Genomic DNA, 12389 nt, shown 5'->3' on the forward strand with positions numbered 1-12389 from the left:
ACAGGTGTACCAATCTTAAAGCATGTTTTATATTTTTTATATTAATTGTTACCAATATATGGTATGGTTTGGACATAATTATACTTAAAAACGAAGAACAAATAATCAAAAGTTACATGAAAGTACGTAAAATAACTTGTAGAAATGCTTAAATAATAATAATTGATTATAAAGGAAATATAAAACTAATTTAAGTTATATAATAAGACCGTATTCTGATCAATTATTACATTTTATAGAAATTATGTTATACTGTAATTACACTTAAAGAATAAAAAAATTTTGTAACATGCATAAATTATTTCATATTCTGCATTGACAAATATCTTATGTATTATTTTAAATTTGTATAAAGTATATATATATTTCTCATCCAAAAATGTGTTATACTCGTTTGTCTAAATATTTAAAGTGCAGTAAAATGCTATACATACACGCAATTTAGACAATATATCGAAATTATTATTTGAAAATATACACTATTATTGGAATAACAAATTCAAAATTAAAATTTTTAACTATTTTAAACATTATTTAAAATACAAAATTTAATTTGATGAATAATAAAAAATTTCATACATAAATTTCAAATTGAAGTTTCTCGCGATAAAACAGTTTCTTCGAAGGCGACGTTGCATGGACGTCAACGCAGATCGATAGCTTTACTCACGGTATGAATCTACAGTATCTTGAGAACATTCACGGTAATTCGTCATCCATTTCTCTAAACAGTTGGCAGAATTTGTGCGTGCGGTGTGCGCTAGTCTGCCGACGGCGTCCGTTCGTAGGAAAGAGAGAAGACATTGAAGGAGCCCTTTGTCAAATTAAAGGAAAGCAACTTAGTTGAGAAGGGAATCTAATACTTAGAGAAAAGGGACATCAAGAAACTTAAGGGTAACAAGGTGGTAGTTCAACTGCGTTTTGGATTCTCTGACCTCTTGAACTCCCCGCGGGTTTTTTCTTTCCCGCGAGGTGAATAACAGTGGTACATAGACGAACCCCTGACCCCTCCTCGGAAGCTTCGCGCCTCGGCGCCTAGGCCATATCAAAAGGAAGGAGAAAGAAATTGCGGAAGCGGGGAGGTTAAGAGGACGGCACGAAAGGGAGAACGCGCCGTCCATCACCATGAAGCTCGTTGACCACGTGGTGAGGAGCTTCAAGGTGGCCAAGGTTTTCCGTGAGAATTCTGATCGCATAAATAGCATCGACTTTTCACCAAATGGGGACACCTTGATCTCCTGTTCGGAGGATGACCAGATCGTAATATATGATTGTGAGAAAGGCACTCAGGTGCGTACAGTTAATTCCAAGAAGTATGGTGTAGATTTAATCCATTTCACCCATGCAAAGAACACTGCAATACACAGCAGTACCAAAATTGATGATACCATCCGCTACCTAAGCCTGCACGACAACAAATATATCAGATATTTCCCAGGTCATAGCAAGAAAGTTGTATCACTATGTATCAGCCCTATAGAAGATACATTTCTTTCTGGTTCTCTAGATAAGTCATTAAGACTATGGGATTTACGTTCACCTAATTGTCATGGTGTTATGAATGTTTCGGGGCGTCCAGTTGCTGCATATGATCCAGAAGGTCTAATTTTTGCAGCAGGTGTCAATTCAGAGTTTTTAAAACTATATGATTTACGCAGTTTTGACAAGGGGCCATTTGTTACATTTAAATTGTCTCAAGAAAAAGAGTGTGATTGGACAGGACTAAAGTTCAGCAGAGATGGTAAAACCATTTTAATTTCCACGAATGGTAGTACAATTCGTTTGATTGATGCATTTCATGGTACACCTTTACAAACATTTGCTGGTTACTTGAATAACAAAGGAATTGCAATTGAAGCCAGCTTTAGCCCTGATTCACAGTTTGTATTCAGTGGATCCACAGATGGTAGAGTGCATGTATGGAATGCTGAGACTGGATATAAAGTTTGCGTGCTTAATGGAGATCACCCTGCACCAGTTCAGTGTATTCAGTTCAATCCTAAGTATATGATGTTAGCGTCAGCTTGTACTAATATGGCATTTTGGTTACCTACTGTTGATGAAAGTGCATAAAATCAATGCACCAGACACTGGGCAATGCTCGCAAGAATTAATCTAATTTTGTGCAAGAAGGAACTGAAAATGACATCGTTTCAAAGAAGAAATGACAACAGACAGTTCTTGGGTATTTTAAATGAGCAGAAATTGCATTTACATTATGTACAAAGTTAAATAGCCGACGTATGAGACGCCGGTGTTGGAACAAACCCAAGAAGCAGAAAAATGGCTACAATATCCAAGAGATCGGCCCACTTGACTCATTGGCTCGCTTTGAGTATGTCATGCACTGTTTATGTATTTTGCCATCATCATCATCTTCATCATCATATACTCTGTGGTGCGATGAACGTGACCATCATAATACCTTGTCAACATTTAAGAACCGTGATACACCATCACTTCTCTTGTTTCTCAAAGTATACTACAAATATTGCTAGTATTTGGATATGTCATCTTGTGTACATAATTCCTTCTTGTGTACCTGTGTGTAGTATAATGATATGGAATTATCTACTGTTCGCTACAAAAACTGTGAATTGTATATCATTAATTGACATTTGAACAGTTAAAGGTTTTATATGTGCATTTTATTACTGATTACATGTCTAATCATACTTTGACAAAGTCAGAAACTTAAACTGTTTTGGTTCATTATGCCAAAAAAAATTGATGTATAATACACCATTAATAGAAGATCATACATTTATATACATTGTTCAATTGAAAGTTTTTGACTTAACTTGCTTATTTGAAACAAGATTGAAAAGCACAAAGAAAGAAAGAAAGAAAAAAATAACAATTTTGCATCAATGTTTCAGAAATAAATAGAATTCTCTATGTACACATGAAATTAACCGACATATGAAAATATGCGCGTATGTGCACAATTCGATTCCATAATAATTGATTAATGAAAACAAGAATCGCAGTCGCTGATATCGCGCATGGAGAAATTGTTACAATCATATTGCATTAACACATATTTAGGTAAATTGGTTTCATTAATTAAATTCCCCAGTGGCCGTCCGAAATCAGGGATATTTTTTTTAACCTCGTTATGAACGGAGTTTATTCAAAATTCAATGATTATACAACCTGTCGTTGAGCGCAAGAACGATAGATATCGAGCTTATTTATTATGCGCAATAAACATGTGAAATATCTTAAATAGATACTTTATTGACGGCAGTAAGGTATCTCGTGTTTCTACGACTTCCATGCGATAAAGGTATAATAATTCAGAAAGTATACTGCCAACGTTGGCACTTGTGTTATTGTATATGTATTATTCTAGATATGGTATCGTTTTTAATCTACATGCGTGGAACCGGCGGGCCGGGTGAGAAAACATTCGATGATGGTAGGAAGTGCAGTTAAATCTAATCATTTCACACAGTAGTTTGGTAAATTTTAATGTTTACGTCACCACGATACGACGGCATCTCACCATATAAGCCAACAGGTGCATTCAAATGGACAGGCAGCGTTTTATTAAAAAAAAAATAGAGAGAGAAAGAGAGAGAAGAAAAACAAGAAACAATTCGACAATCCATCCTTTTTATACGATGTAATTGCATTAGTTGAATAATCGTTTTGTTTCATTATACATGCGAGTTCGTTTATAATGGATGATCGAAATTGCATTGTCTACTTTTGTTAGTAACAAAGGCTCGGGCTCATGAGAACTACATAAAACAAATATTACACAATTTTGTGTAATTCACACCATATGTTTTTCAATATTTTGTTCGTGAACATTCTGTCTGTTCAATTATATAGCCCTGCCTTCGTCATACGTGTATATATCATTATATTCACAGTGTCCTCTAGAATTTCTAGACGTTTTCCTTAACATACTTTATGCAAGAGTAGATAGTTATAATATTCTATATGAAAAATGCGCGTGATGCGTAACATGTACGATTGTGTTGCATATTTGTGTATTGTCTATTAATTCTACGATGGTGTATGAGTGTGTGTATGAATGTCTCTTTGTATGTGATGTGTTCGCCTGTATAACTTCGAGTTCGGCGAGCTCTCTCGAGTGCGTTACGTGTGTGACGTCGAATGCGTGAGAGCTTGCCGCGCTGTGTAAAATAGTATTTTTCTAAATGGCGAAACAGTGTGCGCAAAAGTTGCGAACTATGTCGAGCAAATCGAAAGAATACGATTGTTATTTAAGAATGTGACGTTTGCAACATAAACAAAAAAAAAAAGAAATCATACGTCGCATTTTAATCAACCAGACTCTAAGTAGAGATTCCACTGGGCACCGAAGAAGGGATTTAAAGAAATTAAATTGTCTTGAAAGTACCACGATCGATCCACGTATATAGATTAAACACTCTCATACTGCCAACTATAATTGAGTAAATGTCCAAGCCGAGAATATCTCAGATACGAATTTCTGTAACTCGTGCAAACATGCGAAACACTGTGTTCCCAAACAGAAAAAACGAGAACTTGTATATATCCTGACAAGTTAATGGTGGAACATTATCTGATCGGCAACTAATGTTCTTCCGACAGCTGGGAAATGGAAATCGATTATTAATCGATCAGATGTTCAGGTGGTTATAAATTCTACTTGAAATAGTTTTCACATTTAAAGTGTCAGTCAGGGGCGTAAATAGATGTTTGTTTCTTTTTTTATTGAAATTATTTAAAAGCCCCGTAATGTTGTATATATAAAACGAAATAATATGACCTTTTTTTTTTACAAACCTCAATCTTCATTTATCATGAGTGGTCATATATTCTATCGTCCGTAATGGAGATTTACGGTCATTAAAAAAGGCTAATGTTACGTGAACAAATAAAAATTTTTCGTTGTTCATCTGCTCCGTTTACTTATTATATTATTCGCGATTGTTCGATGGAAAACGAAAGAAAAATATCGTCTTCGAACTACGCAATATCCCGTTTACGCCCCTGTCGTAATCGTCGATTTATGCGGCCACTTAACATAGGGATTTAGAATTAAGATTAGGTGTACATTGTGTCGACCGAATGGATCTTAATATTAAAAGAGCGTTTTATTAAAATGCATTTAAAAAAAGAAGAAGAAGTAAATAGAAGATATTAAATGTGATGATTCAATTGAAATAATTTGTCTATGTTTAATTGTTTTGTATTTAAAATACTTTTGCCTTAAAACGTTCTAGTTTTTGAAAGACTTCTAAGTTCCTACGTTAAGTTCTCGTACTGGAAGATCGTCGATGTGTTTTGTAGACAAAACGTAGTCACGTTCAATACTAATTTTTAATTAAATTTTATATTATTCTGCGCAAAAATGTCAAGTCGATTAATTAACAACCTGTTATACGTAATAGTGCATTATAGATGTCTTAGAGAACTAGGAACATACGAGAAACGAACGTGTCGTTATTATAAAATATATATTTAGTTGAGAAACTGAACTATCTTCCAACGATGATTTCGAGTACGCACATTTTTAACATTTATATTTTATAAGGGAACAGCGACGCGGAACTTCCATTTATTCACTTTTTTATTGTTGTAAACACGTATGGTAAACGACATTGAAGTGTTCTCGATTTTTTTTTAATGTTTGAATTCAAAATGTACGATTTTAAACGTGTGTACTCACGATTTGTTTTCCTCATCGTAAGCTGTGTAGTCCTAATTACGCCTTGTGTATAGTGGGTGTGAAGTAAATAAGACGTATAATTTAGTATGTTATATCATGCACTTAAGTATTCCTTAACACAAGAAGAAAAAGACTTTTTACGTTATACTTTGTAAAAATTGTGACAAGAACCCATTTTTCGGGGGGGGGAAAAATGTTATGAACACATTTGTCTATGTTCCAGTTCACTAAGTCGAAACAACATTAACACGGAAAGATGAAATTTTCTTCTACGGACGTTTAAATGTAATAACATATCAGCGTGTTTATTAGGGAATTTTAATTGAACGAAATCCTTTTAAGCGTACGCATAAAAAAGAATTCCTCGATGATAATGTGTCGATTTAATCACTCATTACGCAGATTAAAATTTTTCTTTTTCTTTGCAATTACTTTAAACAAAACGCATGAGATTTTACTAAAAGATTCTAATAAAACATTTTTTTTGTACATTAAAATTTGGACTTATCATTTTATTTCTATAATTCGTTATCGACCGTTTTCAGCGACACGGATTATCCCCAATATAAAAACATTATTTTGAGTTTCTTGGTTGTGTGATATACATATTTTTTATTTTATGGCTGATGATGTTCACATTATTTCGAAAGGTTATTAACGATATGATATTGTACAGCGATTTTAATCACTGAGAATTACGTAACACGTGTGTTAATACAATATAATTACAATTATGCAGTAAATCGATGGAATTTATTGTAATTGAAGCTGTGCAAATATTGCTGATTATGGTATACGTGTAATTCCATTTTTCACGCAATAAATTTGCTACTTATGACATATAATTGTTGATCATAAATGTTGTTCAGACGCAGTAACGGTAAAAATAAATTATTAATTTTTATACTTCCGAATGTTGCATCAATCATATTTCTTATTTCTAAATTATTTTGATTTCTTTATAATTATTTACAACAGTTAGAGGAATGCGATATAAACGAAATGACAATTAATTACACTTATTATTGGAGACAAAAAGTTTTATTTAAAATTGTTTGTATTATAAAATTGCAACGTACATAAATATTGTAAATTATAAAACAGGCTCTTGAAATAAATTTGAATAACATGAAGAATATTTCGCAATTAAATTTTATTTTAATCAAAAAAAAGTTGTGTCTTTGATGCAAAAATATTAATTTTAAATAAATCTATTTTTATTGAATTAATTTTTCTGCAAAATTAATTGTGCAGAATGATATATAAATACTTTTTACATTTATTATACCACAAACTTTTTTGTAACTGTAAAATGTTTGGTACCAAACAAACCATTAGACTGATAAAAATATCTGATATACTTTATCGGATGAAAAATTTGTGTAAAGGGAATATTTTAAATCGAGAATAACCGGCTAGTTTTTCATCATTATTTTTACAACAGATAAGAAATATAAAGATGTTTGGTGACTATTATTTTATTGATCTATTATTCGTATATGATATAATATTTTTTGAAATGCTATCACATTTTTTATATTTTCTATGTTGCACGCTAAACACATTAAACGGTCTAATCCTAAAAAATAATTTAATCTTTATTTATTTTAATGATTTATTATTAAACACTATCGCTATCTAAAATACAAATAAAATACCTATGGCAATTCCGCCATGAGGTGGAGCACCAGATTCTAAAGCGTCAATCAAATGCATTAAATGTGATTCGTCTACATTTAACATTTTTAATACTTGTCTTTGTAATTTTCCATCATGAATTCTTATTGATCCACCTGCGATCTCTGAACCATTCATAACCAAATCATAATGCAATCCTTTAACCTATAATTAATTAAATTAACCTACGTACCTAGGTAAATTAACCTATTATTAAGTAAATGAGTATTTTATTTACTAAAATGTAATTGAATTTACTAATTCAACGACAAGAGTACCTTCAGTGGATTTTCTGTGAGATATTGCATATCATCTGGATGAGGTTGCGTGAATGGATGATGCATACTTTCCAATAAGTTTGTTGTACTATCAAATGAAAATAAGGGAAAATCAGTAACCCATAATAATTCATTTCCAGGGGTACGGATTTTTTGGCCCTTACTTTCCAATAAATTTGTAAATTCAAGACGTACTTTTCCCAATAGTGATTGCTGTAATTTCAAGCACACTATTTATGTATACAATACAATTAATAGACGTTAAAAATATAATTTATAAATTAATATTTACTGTAGAAAGTTTTTCTCCACAAGCTAAAAACAAAACATCTCCTTCTTTTAAATTCAACGCTTGTTGCACATTTTCTGGAATAATGTTCATTATTACTGATGATTTGATAGATATTGTTGATTGTATTAATTTCACAGAAGGAAAATAATTGCGTTGCAGTTCAGAAATAGTATTTTTAGCAGATTTTGTGAAAAAACTCTAGGATCCACAAAATGTATTAGAAACAAAAATATCAGTAAAGATAAATAACAAACAAACAAGATGTAAGTAGTATATAAACATACATGCTTTTGAGAAAAAACTAGAGCATAAATCTCGAAGTTTCCATCGCATTTTATTCTTAAATTCTGTTCTAATGCTGAATGATCAATTAATTTTGTCAAATTATGAAACTGAAATATTAATAATATTATTTTCAATATTACTTAACAAGTTTAAACTAAAAGTATACAGAATTCTTACTTGTTGTGGTATTCTTAAATCTGGTTTATCTGTACCATATAATGCCATTACTTCATCATATTTCATCCGTTTAAAAGGAGTAATCAGTTTTTCTAATTTTTCAGGCCAAGAATATGCTAATAAGTCTTCAATTAGATTTATTATTCCTTCACAATCAACAAATGACATTTCTATATCAAGCTGTGAAATAGCATACTCTTAAAAGTAATAATATATACAAAATATATACATATTTAATGTAAGACATATACTTATAAAAATACATACCTGTGTAAATTCAGGTTGTCTGTCATATCTAGACTTCTCATCTCTGTAACACCTAGCAACTTGGAAATATCTGTCAAAGCCACCAACCATTAGTAATTGTTTAAACTGTTGAGGACTTTGCACTAAAGAATAAAACTGTCCTGGATTCCTTGTTGGAACTATAAATTCTTGAGCACCCTATGAAGAAAGTATAAGATTTGAAAATTTTCTATTAGAATATATGTCACAATATTTAGATATACATACTTCAGGAGTACTTTTAAATAATGTTGGAGTTTCTATATCCACAAAATCACATTCTTTAATTAGGTATTCCCTCATTTTCATTATAATTTGTGAGCGTAATCTTAAATTGTTTTGCAGTTCAGGGTACCTCAATGATATATACCTGTATTTTAACTGTGTGCTTTCCTTTGCTGTGTTATACTTTCTAATAATAATTGGGAGATTTGATTTTGCAGCATTTAAAACTTTCAAAGACTCTACTTCTATTTCAATATCGCCAGTTTTCATTTGCTTATTCTTTTGATCATCTGGTCTTTTCAAAACTATACCTTTTATACTTACTACACTTTCAAGAGTTAAACTATCAAGTATATTTTGCAAATCTTCCCTCTAAAATAAAAAACAGCTATGTATTTTAATACATATCTTAATAAAGTATAATGTATTAACTTACATGTACTGGTATAATAAGTTGAGTAGAACCATAAGAATCTCTTAATATTAAGAATCTATTATGTCTTAAAAATTCCACCCAACCGTATAGTTGAACATTGTTTCCTACATCTTGAACTCTTAATTCACCACATGTATGAGTCCTCAAAGCAAATTTATTAACTGGGTGCTCATTTTCTTTTACTAATATTTGCTTTTTAACAGTTAAATCATGTGCATGAGCTATTAACATTGAAGGATATTTTACTATAAGCTGAAAAAATTGTATTCATTTTTATTATTAGAGTGAAATAAAATAATATTTATTTCCATTTAATTTATATTTGTTACTAGTTATTAATAATTGACAAATATTTACATTTACCTTTTGTCGACATAAACCATTTGTAAATAATAATTTGAAAACTGGTGTGATTGATGTAATACGATTACAAATCATCTTTACTATGATATATAAACATATAAAAATTATAAATACTTATTGTAATTAAAAATATTTAATAATTTCTAAGTATTTACTTTCATATTTTCTAAACTGATCTTCAAGTTTAGGAAATTTCATTTATACTGATGTCATTACTACATACAGAAACTAGATAATATTGTATTATGTTTGAAAATTAATTATTGAATATCCTTCTCATAAAAATATGTTGATTTTTCTAAAGAAAATAAAATTATTTCGCAAATTTTTATTTCATGTAATTTTGTGTTACGCTATCGCATGAACGTAGTTTTAATCGCTCGCCGTGCATGCCCGTGAATGGGCGGTCTGAATCTGGTGTTATGTGGCGCCCCGTAGTGTGAATGTTGAAGCGCGCCAAATTTAAATTGTGTAGCGGTGTAGCCGAAGCAATGAACAAAAGAACTCAAAGCATGCACATACAGTATACAATAAATCTCATTGATTGCTATTTGCAATCGCTCGTTAAAATCAATATTTATCGTCGTCGCTATAGACAAAACATTGCCGAGATGTAAAACACTCGCTTTAAAGGAAATATGTATTGATAAACAAATGTTGAGAACCAATCAAATTCATCCTTAAATAACTTTATATAAAATCTTTAGTTTAATTGGTGACGATTGTTTTAACAAAAGCATGTAAACATTATAAATAATAGTCAACGACGCCTGAACAGGCAATTCAATTTTCTTCGTTCAAAGAGCTCAGACGTATTATCTCGTAATAAAGTTATAGTTAAACATTTCGTTAATTATTGTTCCAATCAAGTTATTTATTAGTTTATTAAAAGTTTCAACGTTAGTTTTCCTTATTCATTTAACTTCCTAAAATCATCGTGAGCAGAGTACTTCAGTGCTCCACGGGCGACTATTTCGTCAAATTCCCCAAGAACCAACGTAACAACACTAAGAAAGACAAAACTTTTACTATTTTTAAGTTAATATTCCTATTTATCACTATGTTAAATTACATTGTCAAGTTTACTTTTATCACGCCAGCAAAACAGAACAACGAAGTTTAATCGTGCAAAACAATAATTTTTATTGTATCTAGCTACTATTATTCGATAGTATCATGTTACATATTCTACCATTAGAGTTACCACTCTTGTTTATTGTAAAGAAGAATAAGAATGTGTATTTACAAAACATTCTGTGCTTAGTGCGTTCTATGATATGTTTAAATATTTTCGAATGTGTAATTTGGATTAATCTGAATTTAATAAAATGTAGTAATAAAAGAAACGTATTAGAACAAAACAAAATTACATTTTATGTCGGTGTTATTATCATTAATAAGTTTATTAATGTACTTGGATACTTCCTTTGTGTACTGAGATAGGAGATTGTGATACTGTTTATGAGAAAATAGTATTTAGTATTGTAAAAATTAGTAATAATTATTTATACGAAGTATAGTGTGCTTGACAAATTTAACATTTCCAAGACCCACGTAACAATTGTATTTATATTTTTGGTCAAAATTAAAATAAGATTATTTACAATCTTCGATTTATGTTTTTTTTTTTTTAAATAATTGGATACAATGATATTTAGCTAATAAGTAACAAACTTTTAGTTGGCTATCCTGAATATGTTATGAACGAACGTTTGGAGCAGTTTGTTTTGATGTCAATCGTATGGTATTTAGATACACATCATAAAGATAAAAAATGGTATATTTGTAAATTACTGTACGAAAAATAAATATTAGTTCGTAATATTCTTACTTATTATGTACTTTTATTTTTCAGTTACCTCTATCGTTATTAAGAACAGCACAGAACCATCCTATGGTAAGTTTTGAATACATGTTTTCAAACAGTACAATGTTTTATATTTTAACTAATTAAACGAAATTAAAACTTAATTCTCAGTTAAACAATTTGATCCTACATTTTATAGCTTGTAGAACTCAAAAACGGAGAAACATATAATGGACACTTGGTTAGCTGTGATAGTTGGATGAATATAAATCTCAGAGAGGTTATATGTACATCTAGGGTAATTATACATTTTTTTTAAATCGATGTAGGGTTTCTCCAATTATTGATATAAATCATGTTTAATAATATAATGTATTACATAGGATGGTGATAAATTTTGGAGAATGCCGGAATGTTATATTCGAGGTAGTACAATTAAGTATTTACGGATTCCTGACGAGGTTATAGATATGGTAAAAGAGGATGTACAAATGAAATCCAGAGGACGTGGAGAAATGAAAGGAAGAGGACAGAGTCAAAGAGGTCGTGGCAGTGGAAGAGGTATAATAACATATTTATTTTATTTTTGTACCGTAATCAGAAAAGTATAATTTCTTTTATAGGTACTTTTGGTCGTGGTGGACGTGGCCCTACAGCCCTTGGTCGTGGTGGGGGCAATCAAGGGGGAAACAAATCTCAAAATAAAGCAAGAACCAAATAATATTAATTTATGTTGTCATTTTAGTTTATTATAGTAAATTGACAATTTTTAAAATCCTTTCTACATTAAATACTTTTAGAAATAAATATTAAGATACGATGTAAATCTGCTTCGAGCGGTATTACACTACTTCAACTGAATTCTGTTTGAAATAGATTTATGAAGGAACATA

General features: G+C 30.7%; 3 protein-coding genes across 3 annotated transcripts; 2 read left to right on the plus strand and 1 right to left on the minus strand.

The window, feature by feature from the left end:
* Positions 1–1125: 1125 nt before the first annotated feature.
* Positions 1126–2305, plus strand: LOC108578514 (WD repeat-containing protein 82). Its single transcript, XM_017941866.1, has one exon. It carries the CDS (start codon positions 1126–1128, stop codon positions 2071–2073), a length of 948 nt encoding a protein of 315 aa, XP_017797355.1. The 3' UTR covers positions 2074–2305.
* Positions 2306–7149: 4844 nt separating this feature from the next.
* LOC108578474 (aspartate--tRNA ligase, mitochondrial) lies at positions 7150–9764 on the minus strand. Its single transcript, XM_017941822.1, has 10 exons — positions 9690–9764; positions 9327–9578; positions 8894–9262; positions 8648–8824; positions 8381–8560; positions 8203–8310; positions 7919–8116; positions 7627–7839; positions 7330–7513; positions 7150–7250 (listed from the first exon to the last, which is right to left on the minus strand). Exons 1-10 carry the CDS (start codon positions 9762–9764, stop codon positions 7150–7152), a joined length of 1857 nt encoding a protein of 618 aa, XP_017797311.1.
* Positions 9765–11394: 1630 nt separating this feature from the next.
* Positions 11395–12217, plus strand: LOC108578484 (U6 snRNA-associated Sm-like protein LSm4). Its single transcript, XM_017941832.1, has 5 exons — positions 11395–11466; positions 11545–11586; positions 11696–11794; positions 11880–12057; positions 12120–12217. Exons 1-5 carry the CDS (start codon positions 11464–11466, stop codon positions 12215–12217), a joined length of 420 nt encoding a protein of 139 aa, XP_017797321.1. The 5' UTR covers positions 11395–11463.
* The last annotated feature ends 172 nt before the right edge of the window (positions 12218–12389 follow it).

Source organism: Habropoda laboriosa, unplaced genomic scaffold, assembly GCF_001263275.1.
Source record: "Habropoda laboriosa isolate 0110345459 unplaced genomic scaffold, ASM126327v1 scaffold38, whole genome shotgun sequence".
Classification (NCBI taxonomy): domain Eukaryota; kingdom Metazoa; phylum Arthropoda; class Insecta; order Hymenoptera; family Apidae; genus Habropoda; species Habropoda laboriosa.